At 35.2% G+C, this 18,246-nt stretch overlaps 2 protein-coding genes across 4 annotated transcripts in view; one reads left to right on the top strand and one right to left on the bottom strand.

Moving 5' to 3' along the window:
* Positions 1–2,494: 2,494 nt before the first annotated feature.
* The window catches only part of LOC149945612 (ATP-binding cassette sub-family C member 1-like), a 28,406-nt gene continuing 12,654 nt past the window's right edge, over positions 2,495–18,246 (top strand). Inside the window, exons 1-2 of the mRNA XM_090174607.1 lie at positions 2,495–2,537; positions 6,801–6,977. Coding sequence (XP_090030733.1) covers positions 2,502–2,537; positions 6,801–6,977 — 213 coding nt within the window. The 5' untranslated portion in view covers positions 2,495–2,501. The remainder of the gene's footprint in view (positions 2,538–6,800; positions 6,978–18,246) is intronic.
* LOC149945613 (uncharacterized) lies at positions 8,664–11,328 on the bottom strand. Of its 3 annotated transcripts, none has more exons than XM_090174609.1 (2): positions 11,167–11,328; positions 8,664–10,945 (listed from the first exon to the last, which is right to left on the bottom strand). In XM_090174609.1, exons 1-2 carry the CDS (start codon positions 11,313–11,315, stop codon positions 10,648–10,650), a joined length of 447 nt encoding a protein of 148 aa, XP_090030735.1. In that variant the 5' UTR covers positions 11,316–11,328; the 3' UTR covers positions 8,664–10,647. The 3 variants fall into 3 exon arrangements, with proteins under 3 accessions (XP_090030735.1, XP_090030737.1, XP_090030736.1); XM_090174611.1 differs by having other exon boundaries at positions 11,183–11,328; XM_090174610.1 differs by having other exon boundaries at positions 11,193–11,328.

The raw sequence follows: 18,246 nt of genomic DNA, 5'->3' as shown, positions 1-18,246 counted from the left end.
ATTCCAATGGTATTGACCTTGGGCTGATTTTGGTGCAGCCGATGGAGAAAAGAAACTGTGTCACCATCTGAACAGTGCTAAAGAAAAACGGGAGTGTTTGACCTTTAAAAAAAATAATAATAATAATCAGCTAGGCTAATACCCAAGGCACCACCTTAGGCCCAAGTCATCTAGCGACTTATAATGCCTTCAAACAGGTGGCCGGGTTAAAATGCGTAGGAGGGTGGTAGCAAGCCCTTCATGCCACGCGAGCCAACAGCTCCCTATACTAACGATTACCGTTAACCTACACAAGTTTTTATGGAAGGGGAAACCGAAGAGCTCGGGGGAAAACCCCTTAACTAGTGAGGAGAGAACTTGCAAACTCAACGCAGAAGGAGTTGATTCGAGTTTTCACCCAGTGCCACAAGCTGGGATCGAACCCGGCTCCTCTTGCCGCGAGGCGTAAGTGCTAACCACTCCGCCACCCCACTACAGCTACGGTAGACCGTTAAGGTAGTTTCGGATAACAACTCTCTCATTACCTTCAAGGAAAAAAATCTTAATTCAAGGCTATCGTGCTGGACAATCAAATGAGAGAAACATCAACAGCAAAGACACGAAGGGAAATTATAATCAAAACGATAGCGCATACCGATACCCGAAACTGAACGACCTTTGGAAAACCACCGATTTCGGACTAAGAAGCTTTTCTCACACAAAAGTCCCTTCCCCAGATCCGAATCGTAATGCATTATTTAGAAAGGGAAGAAGATATTCCTCTGCCGCAACTACGAAAAACGGGTAATAGCTATACGCCGACTTTCGCTGAAAAACGGACCCTTATACCGGAAGAATCTTTTAAAAATTGTGGGTGACGGCTACTACTCGATAATCCACTTTCTGCGTTGGGACATTTAATTCAAGGCAAACTATTTCCCTACCTCCGCACATTAACGAATCGATAAAACGCAAGATAAAGTAATTGAATGATATTGGTGACCAACGTTTTTAAAGAATGGTCAAAAGATGTCGCCTCTTGTTCCAAATCTCAACTTTGTAAAATTCCTCCCGTCAAGCCATCGGCTCCAATACGCCCGATCCCGTGGACTACCTGACAATGTGGGTGGAAACAAAAGCAGTCTCTACCACCAAATCAAAAGACGTCGTAAACTTCATTCTGGGTCACATTGTTTGACGGAACGGAGCGCCTTAGAGACGAGCAATAAAGACTAACTTCAAGCGGTTGACTAGAGCAGGAGAGGAGCTGGAACTCGACTCCCCTCTAAGAGAACGCATCGCATTTTCCGAGATACACGATTTTCACATTAAAAGCGAGAATGAAACGCGACAAAATTACGACGATCAAAAATGTTAGTTTTAATTATTTCAAGCTGCACTTCGGAATCCCCTTCTCTTACAAAGCACGAAGGCATACTTTTCGTAGGTCTGCCGCACTACAACGCTTTTTCATTCCTCTTTGTATTTTCCCCTTTTGGGCCTAGGACCCGAGCTCCCATCATTTTTATAGAATTGCTGTTGATGTTTGTACCCGCGTCCCACCTTCCAATTTTCACAGCTATGTCCAGCAGCACCTCATAGCCGAATACCTAGGACGTCGGGTTTTTTTTCGTGGTCCTATTCATTATTCACGCACACACCGTTTTCGGGGCCAGTTTTATTAACTATTTTTCTTTGTGTTTTCTTTAGTATATTATTTGTTACCCAGTTGTAAACTATTTTGGATATTACTAAAATATTGATTTCTAGTTTTCTACTACGGATAAACAAATTAATCGATTTCTTATTGATTTCCACCTCGAATGAAACAAATTATGATTTGATTAATGAATTCCACATCGGATATGTTGATTTCCTTTGGCGCTGGCACCTGGGATATATAACATTATGAATTTCTGTTAGGCTTCGACGTCGGATATATCCAATTACTGATTTCTGGTAGGCTTTCACCTCAGATATATCCAATTATTGATTTCTTGTAGGCTTTCACCTCAGATATATCCAATTATTGATTTCTTGTAGGCTTTCACCTACGATATCTTTAAATATTAATTTCTTGTAGGCTTACACTACGGATATATCAAAATATTGATTTCTTGTTGACTATTACTGCGGATATATCAATATATTGATTTATTATAGGCTTTAACCTCATGCACATCAAAATATTGTTTAATTTTCAAAGCAAGTATTGCCTCTAAGGGTCGTTCGAGTGGGACAAGCGTATATAAAATTCCACCCGAGCGCTGCTTTCCTCGTAAAGCTTCTACTTTCACCGGTTTCTTCTTCCTCTTCGAAGGTCAGATATTTTCCATTAGCAACTCCCATATCACAAGTATGTTTTGATCAGCGATGTGTGGGTAAAAACCAATTACAAATTTCCTTTACTTCGTCAGATAAACAAGTAGTAGTTCCAAGGCTCTTTTTTATGATGATATTTATATTTCATATCTATACGCAGTAATACGACCGTAACACTTGGCGTAAGTGTACTTCTGAATATGGATTTACAAGGATTTTGTGAAACAAAATTTTGGGTAAGTTTAATAACCAATTTAAAATTGAAATAATGGCATATAAGGTAACGAAGTAATATATTTCTCTCTTTTAATTTCAAACAATCAAATGTGATTATAGCAGTAATAGTGTGTGAGGTGATTAAGTAGTGATTGAAGTGATAAAGTAGTGATTGAAGTGATAAAGTAGTGATTAAAGGATTTAATCGTGATAAAAGGATTTAATCGTGTTTAAAGGATTTAATCGTGTTTAAAGGATTTAATCGTGATTAAAGGATTTAATCGTGATTAAAGGATTTAATCGTGATTAAAGGTTTTAATCGTGATTAAAGGATTTAATCGTGATTAAAGGATTTAATCGTGATTAAAGGATTTAATCGTGATTAAAGGATTTAATCGTGATTGAAGTGATTAAGTACAAATTAAAAGGAGTAAGTCATGATTAAAACGATTAATTAGTTATTAAAATGATTATTTAGTGATTAAAATGAATAATTAGTTATTAAAATGATTATTTAGTGACTAAAATGTTTAATGAGTGATTAATATGATTAATTAATGACTTAAATGTTAAATGAGTGAATAATATGATTAGTGATTGAATAATGTTATTAATTAGTGATTAAAATGTTTAATGAGTGATTAATATGATATATTAGTGATTAAAAAGATTAATAGGTGATTAAAATCATTAATAGGTGATTAAATGATTAATAAGTGATTAAATGATTAATAAGTGATTAAAATAATAATTTAGTGGTTGAAATTATTAATTAGTGATTAAAATGATGAATTAGTGATTAAAATGATTAATAGGTGATTAAAATCATTAATAGGTGATTAAAATGATTAATTGGGGATTAAAATGATTAATTAGTGATTAAAATGATTAAGTAGTGATTAAAGGGATTAAGTTCCTCACCGAAAAATAACTCCCCCTTAACATTAATTTATAAGGGGAATTTATTGGTGCCAAAATTACTGCCGCAAAAAAGTCACCCCCTACCCTCTGAAATTAACCTACCTTAACATAGTTTTGGATCGAAATTTATTGTTGAAAAAAATATATACCGCGGTACCTTTGACACAAATAATTGAAAAGTAATGAAAAATGTTATTGATTTTGAAAAGAAAGAGTTTCTCCTAATTGAAAGTTAGGTTTTGCACTTCACCAACTCATTCGGTTTCGGCACTTTTTGTATATTATTGCAACGCCAAGCTCACCCCTCGGTGGTCCTTTCATTCCTAATGAGCTCACCATATCGTCGTACTTGGGATGATTGACTTCTAACTAAGTTGAGGTTTAGCAACCACTCTAATTAATTGATGCGGATCTTTAGCGAAGCGTTGGATTGAACACAGATGAAATAATTCATGATCATTCATACATTGCGATAAATAGCCATTGCTAGAAGCACTCTCCTCATTGTCCGAACTGGGTGCGGCCATATCGACAAGCGAGTTGTAAATGAGACAGAGCTTTAATAATTTGGTATTTCTGGGGCTTTCTCGGAAATGACCAAAGTATTACAGTTTTCCGATTGTTAATTTTATGGCATACCCCCATAAATAATCATAAACAACCACGATTTTTGCCTGCATTTAAACTTATGGGGGTCCTATCTCCCCATACCCCCTCAATTTTAAATAAGCTGAATTTTATAAATGAAATACTTGCCGCGCACTTTTTTACAGAAATTTATTTATTGTAAAAAGTACAATAAGGGGGGTATCATTTAAACGGGGAAAGGGGTTTGCGGGCCTATTGTAACAAATAGCCCAACTGGTAATTTCTTATTTGTTGGACGTTTAATATAATGTGTTAAGTTATTTTAATGCAAAGACCAATGAATGATAGAATCATCGGTTCGTTTTTCGAAATGATTATTCTAGGTGTAAAATTAAACTTTTATTAACAGCTTCATTTATATAAAAATAAAGTTTTATTTAAATTTGAAATATCAAAATTATATTTGAATATTAATTATTTAAATTAATTATATTTTACAATGTCATTATGGGCAGTTAATACATTAAGCAGTTTTTCTATTTGGAATATGTAAAGTTTGAAACTTTTCATAACTTTACAATTTTAAACTCTTTCCATAAAATATTTATTTTATAAAATTAATTTTAATAAATATATGGGAATATTCCTTTAGATTTTAATTTTTTACGCTTCTTTCCGTTCAGTCTAGCTATCAAATTCTTATTAATGTTTTTTAATTAAAAAAGTTATGGTATCGGTAATTTATAACCTAACATCCTATATAGCGAAACTTTTTTTTATATTTTAAATATTCCTTAAATTACAGTATCTGAAAATTGTTCTGTTTATCTTTAAATTAAAAATGAAATATTCAATGTTGAAAAACCCTCTACTTCGTCTAATAAACACTACCACGCTCCTAGATACGATAATGCGATTAAAATCTTTATTTACATTTGGTGAAGCTTTACATTTTTCAAAAGCTCTTTATTTGTAAGATGTACCCATTTCGGTTATCACTTTGCGTTAATGTTTATTTTAATAGATTAACAAGGATTTTGTGAAACAAATTTTTTTGACTGGTTTATATCTTCAATTAGATTAAGGGAATTTAAGCTAGTTATAATCCATTTATGGGGCATTTGATGATTATCTACTATTAGGGTTTCTCAAACCATTTAAGAAAAACGCCAAATTGTAGATTTAGAAGTTTATAATGTTACAAAAATACCTTTAATTAATGAACTTCAAAATATCAAACGATGTTGTAATAGGCTGTCTAAGCAAACTAAAAAGGTAAACCATAAAGGATTTTTTAAAATAACAGTTAAAAACGTACATAATTGAGCGGTGGAATATGTAACGCTTATTTAACGAAAAATAATTTTCTTTGAAATATGAACAAGTTAAAAAGTTTAAATAGTCCAGACTATTTTTAATAAAGATATAAATACTTTGGGTTCCAGTTTAAAGCCTGTCGGCCAAATGTCAAAGTACAAGGAATAGAATCTTATTTGTTTCTGATAAATAGTTCACCAACTATTGTATTAATATTATTTTAATTAATTTTTTCTTGTTGACATCCCACTAATACAAGAAAACGAGAACCACCGTTGGTCTAAAGATAACAATGCACACGGTCGAAGAGGTAAAAGAGACCGACAACGTTTGGGGAAACTAAATATATTTACTTTTTAAACCTCTTCATCAAATTAATACCCTACCTAAAATAGTTCTTAAAAGACACTTTCTCCAGTAACAAACCCTATATTAATTTTATATTGGCGTACATGCTTTTGGTGACTAAATATTAATTTCTTATTAAAACTAAGCCGAAAAACAATCCCAATATTAATTTTATATTTCCACCCTCAATAATTTTCCTTATGTATTAATTTCTTATTTCCCCCGCGATAATTAGCTTAGTTTCAACCTCAGATACCCCAAATACAATGATCTCTTACTGACGACCACGGCATCTCTGACGAACCAACAGCACCGAGGCTTCGCTTTAAAGGGACTTTCAAGGGAGGTGTATTCCATGGTGTATGGACTCGGAAGTTCATTCAAAAAACGACAGTGGAACGTCATCAGAGTGTAACTTTGTAAATGCGGAGAACGGCGACCGCATGACGTATTTTAAATGGATTTCAACCCCCGCCCCCACAGCTCAGTGAGCTCACCCCTAAAGTCCCTTAAACTTAGTAAATAACGCTCAATGTAAAGTCATCAAGAACGTCCCCGGCAAAAACGGAACACGAACCCGCGAATTCTCCTAATAATGGTGCTTCCCGGAATATAAAATAGGTTTCGATGAGGCTATTAGAATGGCCAGGGTCATTTTGTTTTATTTTATAAAATATAAATATTTAATTGAATCCCGTTAATTGTAACCCGGCCACCTGAATTAATGGCTTTAAAAGTCGCTTGATGGGTATTACCCTAGCTGATTACTAAATAAATAAATTTAATTTTGTAAATTTTTGCATAAGATAGCTTCTAAGGCTCTATCAAAATGGACTATTAATAAATAGTAAATGAAATGTCCTAGTGGTCGAAATATAAACTTTTTAATAGGTAATGTACAATGATTCACAAAAAGCTTCTCATATGTGAAATTAATTATATCTGATTGACGATCATTTAACCAAGATCAATGTAAAACTAATTGTTTGTAATAACATTTGGTAAAATAATGATTACAATATTTTGTTGGAAATATTTTTGTTCTTATTAACTATTTCTTATTGTCAATGAGGTTTTTACGTAATGCAACCCTTGCTTATGATTTAAAGGACACCAACCTGACGTGGTACACGTCAAACCCTGATTTCACGGCATGTTTTTCGAACACTGTGCTTGTGTGGATTCCGACTGCTTTCATTTGGATGTTGACGCCACTTGAAATCATAAACTTCCGAAAGTCTAAGCGCAGAGACATTCCATTTAACGGGCTTAACATTTCCAAGATTGTGAGTTTTTCATTTTGTTTCCGTCTTATTGAAATGATTTTTTCCAGGCACACAGTCGAATAGGGTAAATAATTCAGTCAGTACATTAGTGAAGGGATCTTAGCGACACTTACGAACAAATCGTACTATTCACTATAGAAAATCATCACTACGCACTCTTTTGGTTGCCGTCGAAAACTAGATAGGTATAGTATTAACAGACGCATTTAAGGCAAGCAATTGAGCGTGTTACCAGAGATCCTGCTAGTCTCATCGAATTTCACTAATTAAACTAACTACAAATCTTACTTAATCTCACACTCCTCTCTCTCTGAAATTAACCTATCACACTCCTCTCCTTTTAGAGTTTTGCGCATCTCAACTCCTCTCGGATTATCATAACTGGCCGGTGGCCACGTTAGATTAACTGTCTTTAACTTCTTTATAACCTTCTAACGTCATCATATTATGTTATTATCGCTAATTGTACAAAAGTTACATAACTCTTTTCAAAAGCGTCATGTTTTTATATTACCTTGGTTTTTGTTTTCTAGACTCAAACTCAACTCCGCTCACCAACGAAAACTAACTTTTTAGCTGATCTCCTTTCATCACATTTCGGTCCCACTCCAAATACTTTCTTTGAAATTTCTTATTTCATCTCACTCTCCTCTCACTTAAATCCACAGCTTCGAAACTCATATCAGGCTCCTCTCCATTGGAAGCTTAGAGCTTCTCACTTCCTCTCACTGATCTCACGGTGAGAGGAGAGTGACCATCCCCACCACCAATAGCTCAGTTTTATTTATTACTATCTTAGCTTCAATTAAGCTTTTACCTTATGAACATTAAGTTTGGACATTGGGAATAAGTACTCCTAAGCCACGGTCACACTAGTGCTTAAAATTCAGTTGAGGTCCGTTTGAATGCCAGTTTTGACCACCGACGATAATTCTTGGTTCACACGTGTTAAATCATTTCACCCCGGTTCACTTATGGCCAAGGCTTATCGTCATTTCAAATTATGACCAGAAATTTGAAAATAATAAAATGTATCCGAAAACAACTAGTTAATCATGTTTACTATACATACAGTAATATTATTTGACATTATTTAGAAATTTATTCCCATTATTTTTGAAAATACGAGCAATTTTACTTCTCTGCCTTGCAGTTTTGAGAGCGATTCTAAGCAAACCAACTTGAACGAGTTTAGTCCGTTATCCAGGTGAAAATTCAACAATAAATTTTCTGACCAAACAAAAATATTACTTCTGTCTACAGTAGTGTATCAGGAGTCAGGAACCGTTTGCCGGAGCCCTCTAGCGCCCAGCTGTTAAAAATGGCGCCCCATTAAAGATGGCGACATATTTATCGTTAATAGATTAGTTTGTCTGTTAAATTAAAAAAACCACATTTTTACTCCGTAATACATCTACGTTTGGCTTCCCCAGAAATAAACAGCGCCACCTAGATTTTTATTAATGAACAAAATGTATTCTTTATTTAATTATCTTTATTTTAAGGTATTTCACTAGTCGCTAGTGTACTTATTAGTGGTGCTAGGATAATAAATGTCAAAGGGGGATGGCAGAATGTCGCTCTATTGAAATGTGAAAAAAAAATCCACCCATTTTAGTAACGAAATTTTAAATATATTATATATTTTAAATTTATGAATATACAGTATATAATATTTTAAGTACAATCTAATTAGTCCTCATCGCTGTTGCATGAGTCACTGTCTTCATGACCTATCAAATCGACTTCAACATCATCCACCACGTTCGAACAGTTACACGCTGATGTACACTTGAGTCCGTTTAAAATGCATGTACATTCCGTTGGCTTACATATTCTAGAGCATTTGCAAGCCATAAGACTTAATACCCTCTCTGGGGCTGGTAAACCTGTCATCCAATTTATTTCCAGATTTCCTTCTTCGTCACATATCCAACCATGGCCATTTGTCGGGTTAGGAATATCAGGAAAATTTTCAAGGCTTAGTGTCAAAATACCAGCTTGATAATTTCCTCGACAAGTGTGTTGCTGTAACGTATCCAGACAAGGCGGCAGCTGTCCCGATTGCAAGTTACCCTTTTTAGCTTTGAAGATTTGATATCGAAGTGTATTGACTTTTTTTTATTTTGGTGTTACTACAATACACTTGACAAGTTAGCTCTTCTATTCCCGCTATTGTTTCTTCAGAAATGTTCCAGTTGTCTCCAAGACCAGTAACGACGGTCCTTAGCTTCTCATTTTTGGAAATAATTTTGAGCGCTTTCAATTTCCCCTGACCAGCCATTGAACTAACGGTATCACATCCAGTAAAGCAATGTTAACCAAGTAGAGCTTCGCAAAGTTCATTTCCGATAGCGTTGAATATCTTTGTAATATCCACCATTCTCACGCGAGCCCGAGTTCCTCTTCTTATAAAAACATTTGATTTTATCTGAGAGGAGAAAGTGAGAAATAAAACCAGAGCGTCGGTATCATCGGAAATGCATATTAAAGTTGAATATTTTTGGGAAGCGTGTTGAGCGCGTAAAAGAAGGCGTGTATCAGCTTCCTCGTGACTACATCCCAGTTCCTCGATCTCTTTTATATCGTGTTTTGTTATTTTAAGGCATTTGTCTAAGCATGTGACGTACATAACTACGTCTCCGAGCAATTCTCTTCGATTTTGATCTTTTCAGCTTTCCGTTAAAATTTTATTAAATTGTTTTGGGTTTCGGTACATAACAAAAGGCACCTCCAGTTTTTAATTTTGTGACTAGGTCGAATTTGGCTAAAGGACAAACTCTCACCAGATCCTCTATTTACTCTCTCCGCGTTCTTAATAGAATGCTCTCTATAGACGTCGAATACTACGTCTATCCGTTTGCTGTTTTTAGCAACGTGAAGAATTTGTTTGAAAATGTGGTTGGACAGCTCTTCGAACGTATGGTTCTCCCCTTGAAGTTTCTGGATAAAGGCCATTGCATCAATTAGTTAAGCATTCGTTGAAGGTATTACTTCAGCTGGAGCGACTTGTCTTCTAGATACTTCCCCTGAGCAGCTGTGTTGGTCTTTTTGAGAGTGCCATCCGGATTTGCTAGAGTTCAGGGCAAAGGGCCTAACGGATGACTAAAAACTTCTTGCATATTAAGTTTTTGGTTATCAGCTATTAAAACCATATTTGCGAAAAGTCTATGGTCAGATTTAAGAACAATGTCTTTATTTTTTCCCTTAAAAATGTTCTTTTTCATCGAGCTGAATGTTTTTAAATTTACCTTTTTGATGGGGTCGTGAAATGCGGTTCTGGTTTTCAACCGATTTTCCAAAAATAATTGGTAATCTTCTTCACCTTTTCTCCCAGCGGAAAGAAGGTCTTTAGAAACTTCACTCGTTGCTGCTGCATTAGTAGAAAGACTTACGATGTCGCATGCAACGTCGCCAAAAGGATTGGTCCTGTTACTCTCTAGTAACTCGACGATAGAAGAAACGTCTTCTTCATCCCTTTTTATTCGACTAATATTCCTGGTTCTTGTAGAGAGATTTGTTCTCTCAACTGTCTCAACGTATCTGCTCTGAATTCGGCAGTGAGGTAATAACGGGAAACTGTTCCAGGTTTGAGACTAAAACCTCGAGTTCCACCAGATGTTTGAGTATCTTTATTTACTGACTCTTCGGTAGCCTGGTCAATAGCGATTCAGGCAAAGGGGTTGTTTGGCCTAAGCTGAATTGAAAATCCACCATCGTAAAAATGTTCAAACAATTCCGGAAACGTTTTATTGAGCTGAGTCATTTGGCAGTAATAGACAGGTAAATATCGAGAATAGTTAGGTTTATCCATGGCAAATATCCATGGAATGATTTCTGGGATCGCGGATAGATGCAGATACCAATTACCTTCTGTGTCAGCCCGAAGGAGTCTTAGTAAACTTGCAACCATATCTACGTAGGTCATCCAGAATTTTGCCAGAGTGCCTCTCTCGTTTCGCAGGATACTAATAAATTCAATGAATTTATTAATAATTAATTCGCAGAACTCGTTCACTACTATAGACTCGTAGGCATTTGGAGATGGGTCTATCTGAAGTTCTTGGAATACATTCGTGGCTTCTTGCATTTTATCGGGTTGCTGACCTTCGTTTTCAAACCAAACAACGAAAGCTTTCCAAGCTAGTCTCATTAACGCTTCAAAGGTAAGCTTATGAAAAGTACCGACCTTTTGTAATGTTTACCTTCCAGTACCTTAGGAATGGAGCCTTCGGCTATAACTCCAGATTCCACGGCCAGATCACGTAGTCCGGCATCACCAAACATTTTGCCAATCACAGACATAAAATTGCATATTGTATGAAAGTTTCCCATCATCAAAGTTACATCTTTAAACATTTCTTCGTTTACACTGTAAAAAATAAAGGTATTGTTAAGGTACCTAAAAAGACCCCATGGTATTTAATAGTACCTTGAAAGGTACTCCTTCGTTTTATTATCCGCGCAGGTATTAAGTGTTACCGGTAAGGTATTTACAACTATATCGTGGTATTTAATAGTACCTTGAAAGGTACTCCTGTGTTTTATTATCCGCGCAGGTATTAAGTGATACCGGAAAGGTATTTACAACTATATCGTGGTATTTAATAGTACCTTGAAAGGTACTGCTGTGTTTTATTATCCGCGCAGGTATTAAGTGATACCGGAAAGGTATTTACAACTATATCGTGGTATTTAATAGTACCTTGAAAGGTACTCCTGTGTTTTATTATCCGCGCAGGTATTAAGTGATACCGGAAAGGTATTTACAACTATATCGTGGTATTTAATAGTACCTTGAAAGGTACTCCTGTGTTTTATTATCCGCGCAGGTATTAAGTGATACCGGAAAGGTATTTACAACTATATCGTGGTATTTAATAGTACCTTGAAAGGTACTCCTGTGTTTTATTATCCGCGCAGGTATTAAGTGATACCGGAAAGGTATTTACAACTATATCGTGGTATTGAATAGTACCTTGAAAGATACTCTTGCGTTGTTTAATCGGCACAGGTATTAAGAGATACGGGAAAGGTATTTCTTACCATTAAAGGTATTTACGGAAAACGTTTTGGGTTTGAACTCTTGATGTTGTACATTTATGGCATTTAACGAATCCTTTTTGAGATTTATCGCCTGAGGTGGTACGAAACCCTCAATTTTATAAATATATAAATTGTTTTGGTAACCAAAAGTTTCTTTCACAATAATTAGTCGTAACTCAGTGTTGCACATAATTTTTCTTATCTATCAATTTTGTATATTTACTAAGAGATGGCGACAGTGATACTATCTTATCATTTTTTTTGACATCTGTATTTCAGATGGCAGCACCATTTCGCTTTGTTTTCTAGGTGAAAATATTTCGCCTTTTTTAAATTAAATGCAACAATAGGCGAAACTATAAAGTCTAGGGGGGCTGAAAAGATGGTAGTCACGTGACTTTTTGTGGAGAACTGAAGCGCCATCTATCCTAAGAAATACGAACCACTATTCATTTTATTTTGCTAATGGCGGTTTAAATTTTGAGTAATAAAATCTAAATTATCTAATTTAAGTATTATTATTATTATTTAAACCATCTTAATAGAAAGGTTAAAATTAATTTGCTGTCTGCAGTATCTGAAAGGAATATTTTTTTATTTTCCGTCGCACGGCCAACTATGAACAGGAGTTACCGAATGCATGTTGGCTGTGATATGGTTGTCACGTGATTTCGTTCTCCCATTTTAACAAGTTGGTTATGACCAAATTTACTTTATAGTTTCGCCTATTCGGGGGTCTGAAATAAATATATAATTTTAAATTATTTACTTCATATCATACTGTTTGAAATATATCATTAGTTATATTTCAAAGCTAATTAATATAATTCATGTTGAAAATATTTTCGTATCCAAAATTCTTTGTTACCACAATGAATTCTTGGTATAATCTAACACCCATTAAGGTACTTTTAAGTACTTTCATAAAATTAAAAGTACAAATGGGAACCATTCTTGGTATAATCAAACACCCATTTAGGTTCTATTTAGTACCTACACAAAATTATAAGTAGCAATGGGAACCATTCTTGCTATAATCAAATACCCATTTAAGTATGGTACAGTACCTTTAGGATTAAGGAGGTTTTAATAAATACCTTCATCAAGACGTACCTTAAAGCACCTCCTTAAAGAGGCATTATTTGATACCTTTAAAGGTTGGTCTGGGGATGCAACATAAAATACCTTAGTCGGTACCAAAATGCACCTTATTTTTTAACAGTGTATCCAAACTATTTCCGCCACTTTCGCATATAGCGCTTGGTCGCAGACCACGGCTATGCTCTTCAGATTCAAAGTAGATTTAATTCGAAGACAGTAGCGCACGATTTCCTTAACTGTCGACATATCTGTTGCTGGGGCGTTGATTGTGGGCAAGTAGCCTACTGAATCAGCCGTCACTGACATTGATTTTCAAACTAAAATATTAAATTCAGTCCAAGAGCTTAGCTTTTGATCTGGCGAATTTGAATTTCTCGAGATAACCCAAATTAAATATCGATAGTAAGCTTGATTAGATGCGACAATTGCGCGCTCAGAATGATCGTTCTGGACTATAGGATGAGGGCCTTATCTTTTAGAAACTACGTAAGCTTCAAGAGGCTTATCGTAGAATGGAATAGTACGTTTCTTGTCTTTCTTACTTACATGGGTTATTGTCAACGGAGGATTGCACGTTAGAGATTGACGTTGAAAAATTATTCCATTTACGCGGTGGGAAGTACTGGCTCCGCTCAAAACTTCTTCCTGACGATCAATGTTATCAAATGCTAATACTGTAGGAACATTTGGGTGTATTTTTGTAGGAAAGCGGTTCTAATTCTCTTTCGACATTATCTAGCTTTTCGATACATAATTATGTATCTATTTCTTCTAGCCTTGAATAGGAACAAGAATGGCCAAGACGATTGATTATTTTTAGCAACTCAACAATCCCCGTTAACGTTTTCAAGACCCATGGAAGTAGAATATGCTTTGGCGTGTTTACCTGGCCGGAACTAACAGCGTGAATAATGTCAAGGGCTATCGACCAGGAGACCCTGTAGATACGATCCGAATACGTTAACTTTTTACCGCCAATCAAATTATTAAGAAAATTGGAAAGGTTTGTAGGTATATTTAAGTACTTCGAAGACAGTTGTTTGAGGTGAGGGGGGCATTTTGGTTCTTGGACAGTATTTTTAACGATATTTTTAAACATTTTCAAATTGTCGGTTAGTCGTATTAAAGTTTTTCGCCTTGAAGGCCTATCGGCCGAAGTACCGTATATTTTTCCCCAATAAAGCTTAGTTTGCTCCCCCACTTCTTGGTCTCTTTACTTGTTCACATTTTTACTCCTCACTCTCTAGACCATTGGTGGTTCTCGTGTTTTTGCTCTAGCAGTATTTTTAATGTTTTCTCGAAGTGCTAAAGCTGCTCCACGAGTTAAAGATAGCGATTCCTTCGCTTCCACTCTCGCTTCGTACTTTAACATTAAACGAACGTACGACTCTGAGAGCGAGTCGAGCGATAGACAGTCTTGTCGTACGTAAATTCTGCTATTAACGATTATGGACTCTCCAAACTCAATTTCAATTTTTCGGCGCAGGTCAGATACTTCATGATCCACTACTCCGTTATTACCCTTAGATAATATAACCCTTTTGATAAGGTCATGCAGAGAATAAATTGGGCTTCTTACGAATATTTCATGGCGTAGATCGTGAAACCGTTCCGCGAAAGCTTTGTTTTCAATACTTTTGTATCGATCTGCCTCTTCTGAATCCAGTTGAACATCTTGATTTTTTGGTTTCCAGCTTGTATAGTATTTGTAACACGACTTATGATAGTGAGCTTCTGCAGCCACTATGTCTCGTGAGGTTATCGCGATTAGTCTTTCATCATATTGTTCTATTGCCGTCTTTCTGAGCGTTTGGTCTGCTCTTAAGTCTACGGACTGTATTAGCGGTTCTCGAGTGTTTGTCCCTTTAATATACTTAGACCTTTTATGACAAAATATGCAAACCTTCTCATAAACTCGAGAGTGTGATGGACCTTGCCTCGAAGAACGTCTCGAATCGTCAACTTCCGCCGAAGTTGATGGGTCTTGATTTCGTTTTTCGAATTTACACAAAGTTTTTTTAGACGTAAACTTGTTTCTGCAATTACGATGGTAGTATATCTCGCTAAATAGCGTTGTATCATCATTAGCTAAGCGAAGAAGCGGTTCAAAGTTCCTAATCTTAGCCACATCACAAAGAAATTTCCATGACCGTTCGTCTTGAGGGCGGGTAAGCTCCTGTGAGGGCGATTCGATATTGCAAAGTACGCCTGTTTCTCTACGCGGTACACTTTCTTTTCTATATTTTTTCAACATTATTAAAGTTAAATTTTATTAAATATAATATTTATATTTAACAACAAAGGGTTTACTAAAATAATGACCCCAACCTTGACACATACTATTAGAAACTATCTGCGCAAGTATTAATTTTTCAAAATAATATTAGTTTTGGGAAAAAGAGCTGCGAAACGTTTGTGGTCGTTCCACGCCCTTTGAACTCCTTTTATCTCACCTCTCCGACCCACCCCCCTATAATTGTCTAAATTTTACCACTACACTCCTCAAATGTCCGATTTCTACTTGTCCAAACCTCCCTTAAAAAAGTTTAACATTGACACGTCCGTAGAGTTTTCTCTCTCTGAAGGTTTCAGATTGCTTCTCTTTTGGGTCGCTGCCGAAAGCGAAATTCTGCCATCCCCCTTTGACATTTATTATCCTAGCACCACTAATAAGTACACTAGCGACTAGTGAAATACCTTAAAATAAAGATAATTAAATAAAGAATACATTTTGTTCATTAATAAAAAGCTAGGTGGCGCTGTTTATTTCTGGGGAAGCCAAACGTAGATGTATTACGGAGTAAAAATGTGATTTTTTAAATTTAACTGACAAACTAATCTATTAACGATAAATATGTACTGAACATAAATTGAAGAATAGATTAATATTTGTAATTTACGATACTGCACGTTGAGCTGCGATATTAGGCGACTGATATACGACTGTCTGAAGATATGTTTCCGAAGCCATCTTTAATGGGGCGCCATTTTTAACAGCTGGGCGCTGGAGGGTGCCGGCAAACGGTTCCTGACTCCTGATACACTACTGAACACAGAAGTAATATTTTTGTTTATTAAGAAAATTTATTGTTGAATGGTCGATTTTAGGCCCCTGGCTCACGGACTAGTTGCTTCCCGAACCAACACGAAACGATTTCTCACGCTGGTTTTATAAACTAATTTTTTTATAACCAAGCGATTTAAGGGGTAAGTGTGAACCTGGCTCTAGAGTAGCACGCTTCTTTTAAATTTGACGAATTTTCGGGCGGTAAATATAGTTTTATGAACAATGATTTTTATTCGGTGCTGTGCTTTCGTTTTTTAATTTAGTTGTCTTAAAATAGTGGTAAAATGACATCGGAAATTTTAAATAAGTGTTTTTTTAAAGTTTTCTTACAAAACATTTTTCCATAAATTCAAATCAATATTCAAACTTAACTTTAAAAATCTAATCTGTAAACTCGCAATTGTAGCTACAAAACATCAGTGCGCTACTTTATTTCCAAAACCACGTATCTTTTTAAAAAATTTGTGCAGAGATACGTGGTTTTGGAAATAAGATAGCGAATGAGCTTCACCGCTATACTTCTATGTGCTGCAGAGAAGTGGTCGACATTTCAAAAGGGGCTACATAGCGATGACAGCGCCATCTATATTTTCCAATGGCGTTATCAACCATCTCTCCACAAACCCTGGCTACACTAACGAGGAGACGACCCGAGGTGGTTCTCACCGATTTGGTTCGAAGTTGGGGGATTGTTAGACCTAGATGTAACATGAAACCCGTTAAAGGGAAAAGTTACGCTGGGCTCCCGTTTTGCCATGGCAACCAAAAATGTTTTTGACAACATAAAATAAGAAAAAGTCTATGTAAAATAACATGCGAAAATGACAAATTCTTCAATAAATCAAAAAATAATAATTTAAAAAAAATTTAAAAAAAGTAGTAAAATTAACATTTTTGGATTACTTTGGATGAGCTCGAGCTAATTTGAATAAATAAGTCGAAATTTTAGATATAATACAAAATATTTGTAAAATTTATGCCGTGATAACTGCCATATATTTTCGCCGATAAATCTTAAAATTTCTAAATTACATTATCTGAACGATGTAAACAGATTTTTAGATTTCGGTAGAAAAACGACGCCGTTTTATAAAATCGCGGATACAAATATAAATCATGGTGCAATAAGTTAGGTAATTTGTATCCGATTAACTTAAGTTTTTACGTTACATTATCTGCCCGAATGAATTTGTACTATAGATTTTTATAGAAATCCGACACCATTTTGGAAAATGGCGGATATCAATAAAACTCATCGTGCGATAAGTTCCGTAAATATTCGTCGATTAATCTGAAATTTTCTACGTTTCATTATCTGCCCGAGTTAATTAGACCTATGGGTTTTCCAATAATAATCCGACGCCATTTTGAAATATGGTGGATATAAATATACCTTATGATGCGATAACTGCTGAAATTATTTGTCGATTTACGTGAAATTTTCTACATTACATTATCTGACCGAATAAATAAGCCCCTTAAACTGTGATAGAAATCTGACGCCATTTTACAAAATGGCAGATATCAATATCTCATAATGCGATATATGCCGAAATTATTTGTACAATTACTTGAAATTTTCTACTTTACATTACCTATTAAAGATAATAAATCCTATTAATTTTAATAAAATTCGAGGCCATTTTGTAAAATGGCGGATGTCATATAAGTTCCGTAATTATTCGACGATAAATCGGAATTTTTCTGTTTCATTAAATGATCGAATAAAAAAGTTCTTTCTATTTTGAAAGAATTCCGAAGCCATTTTGCAAAATGGCGCATGTCTGAGAAGTTCCGTATTTATTCGTCAACTATTCTGAAATTTTCTATTTATGACCGAGTAAATTAGTCCTATTTCTTTTGAGAGAAATAGTCCGTTTTTCAAAATAACGCACATCAATGTAACCCTTCGTGCGATAAATTCTGTATTGTTATTGTTAAAAAAAATTATAGGAAACTTCATATAAAATGGGTAAATTTTAATACATTTCGGCAAAATCCAATAATATTGGGTAAGTTCTTATATCATTGGATTAATAGAAAATAATTATGGTT

Source organism: Leiobunum rupestre, chromosome 5 (genome assembly GCF_980474605.1).
Source record: "Leiobunum rupestre chromosome 5, qqLeiRupe1.1.hap1, whole genome shotgun sequence".
Taxonomy (NCBI): Eukaryota; Metazoa; Arthropoda; class Arachnida; order Opiliones; family Sclerosomatidae; genus Leiobunum; species Leiobunum rupestre.
The sequence above is the reverse complement of the archived record's forward strand: the minus strand, read 5'-3'. Positions and strand labels throughout refer to the sequence as shown.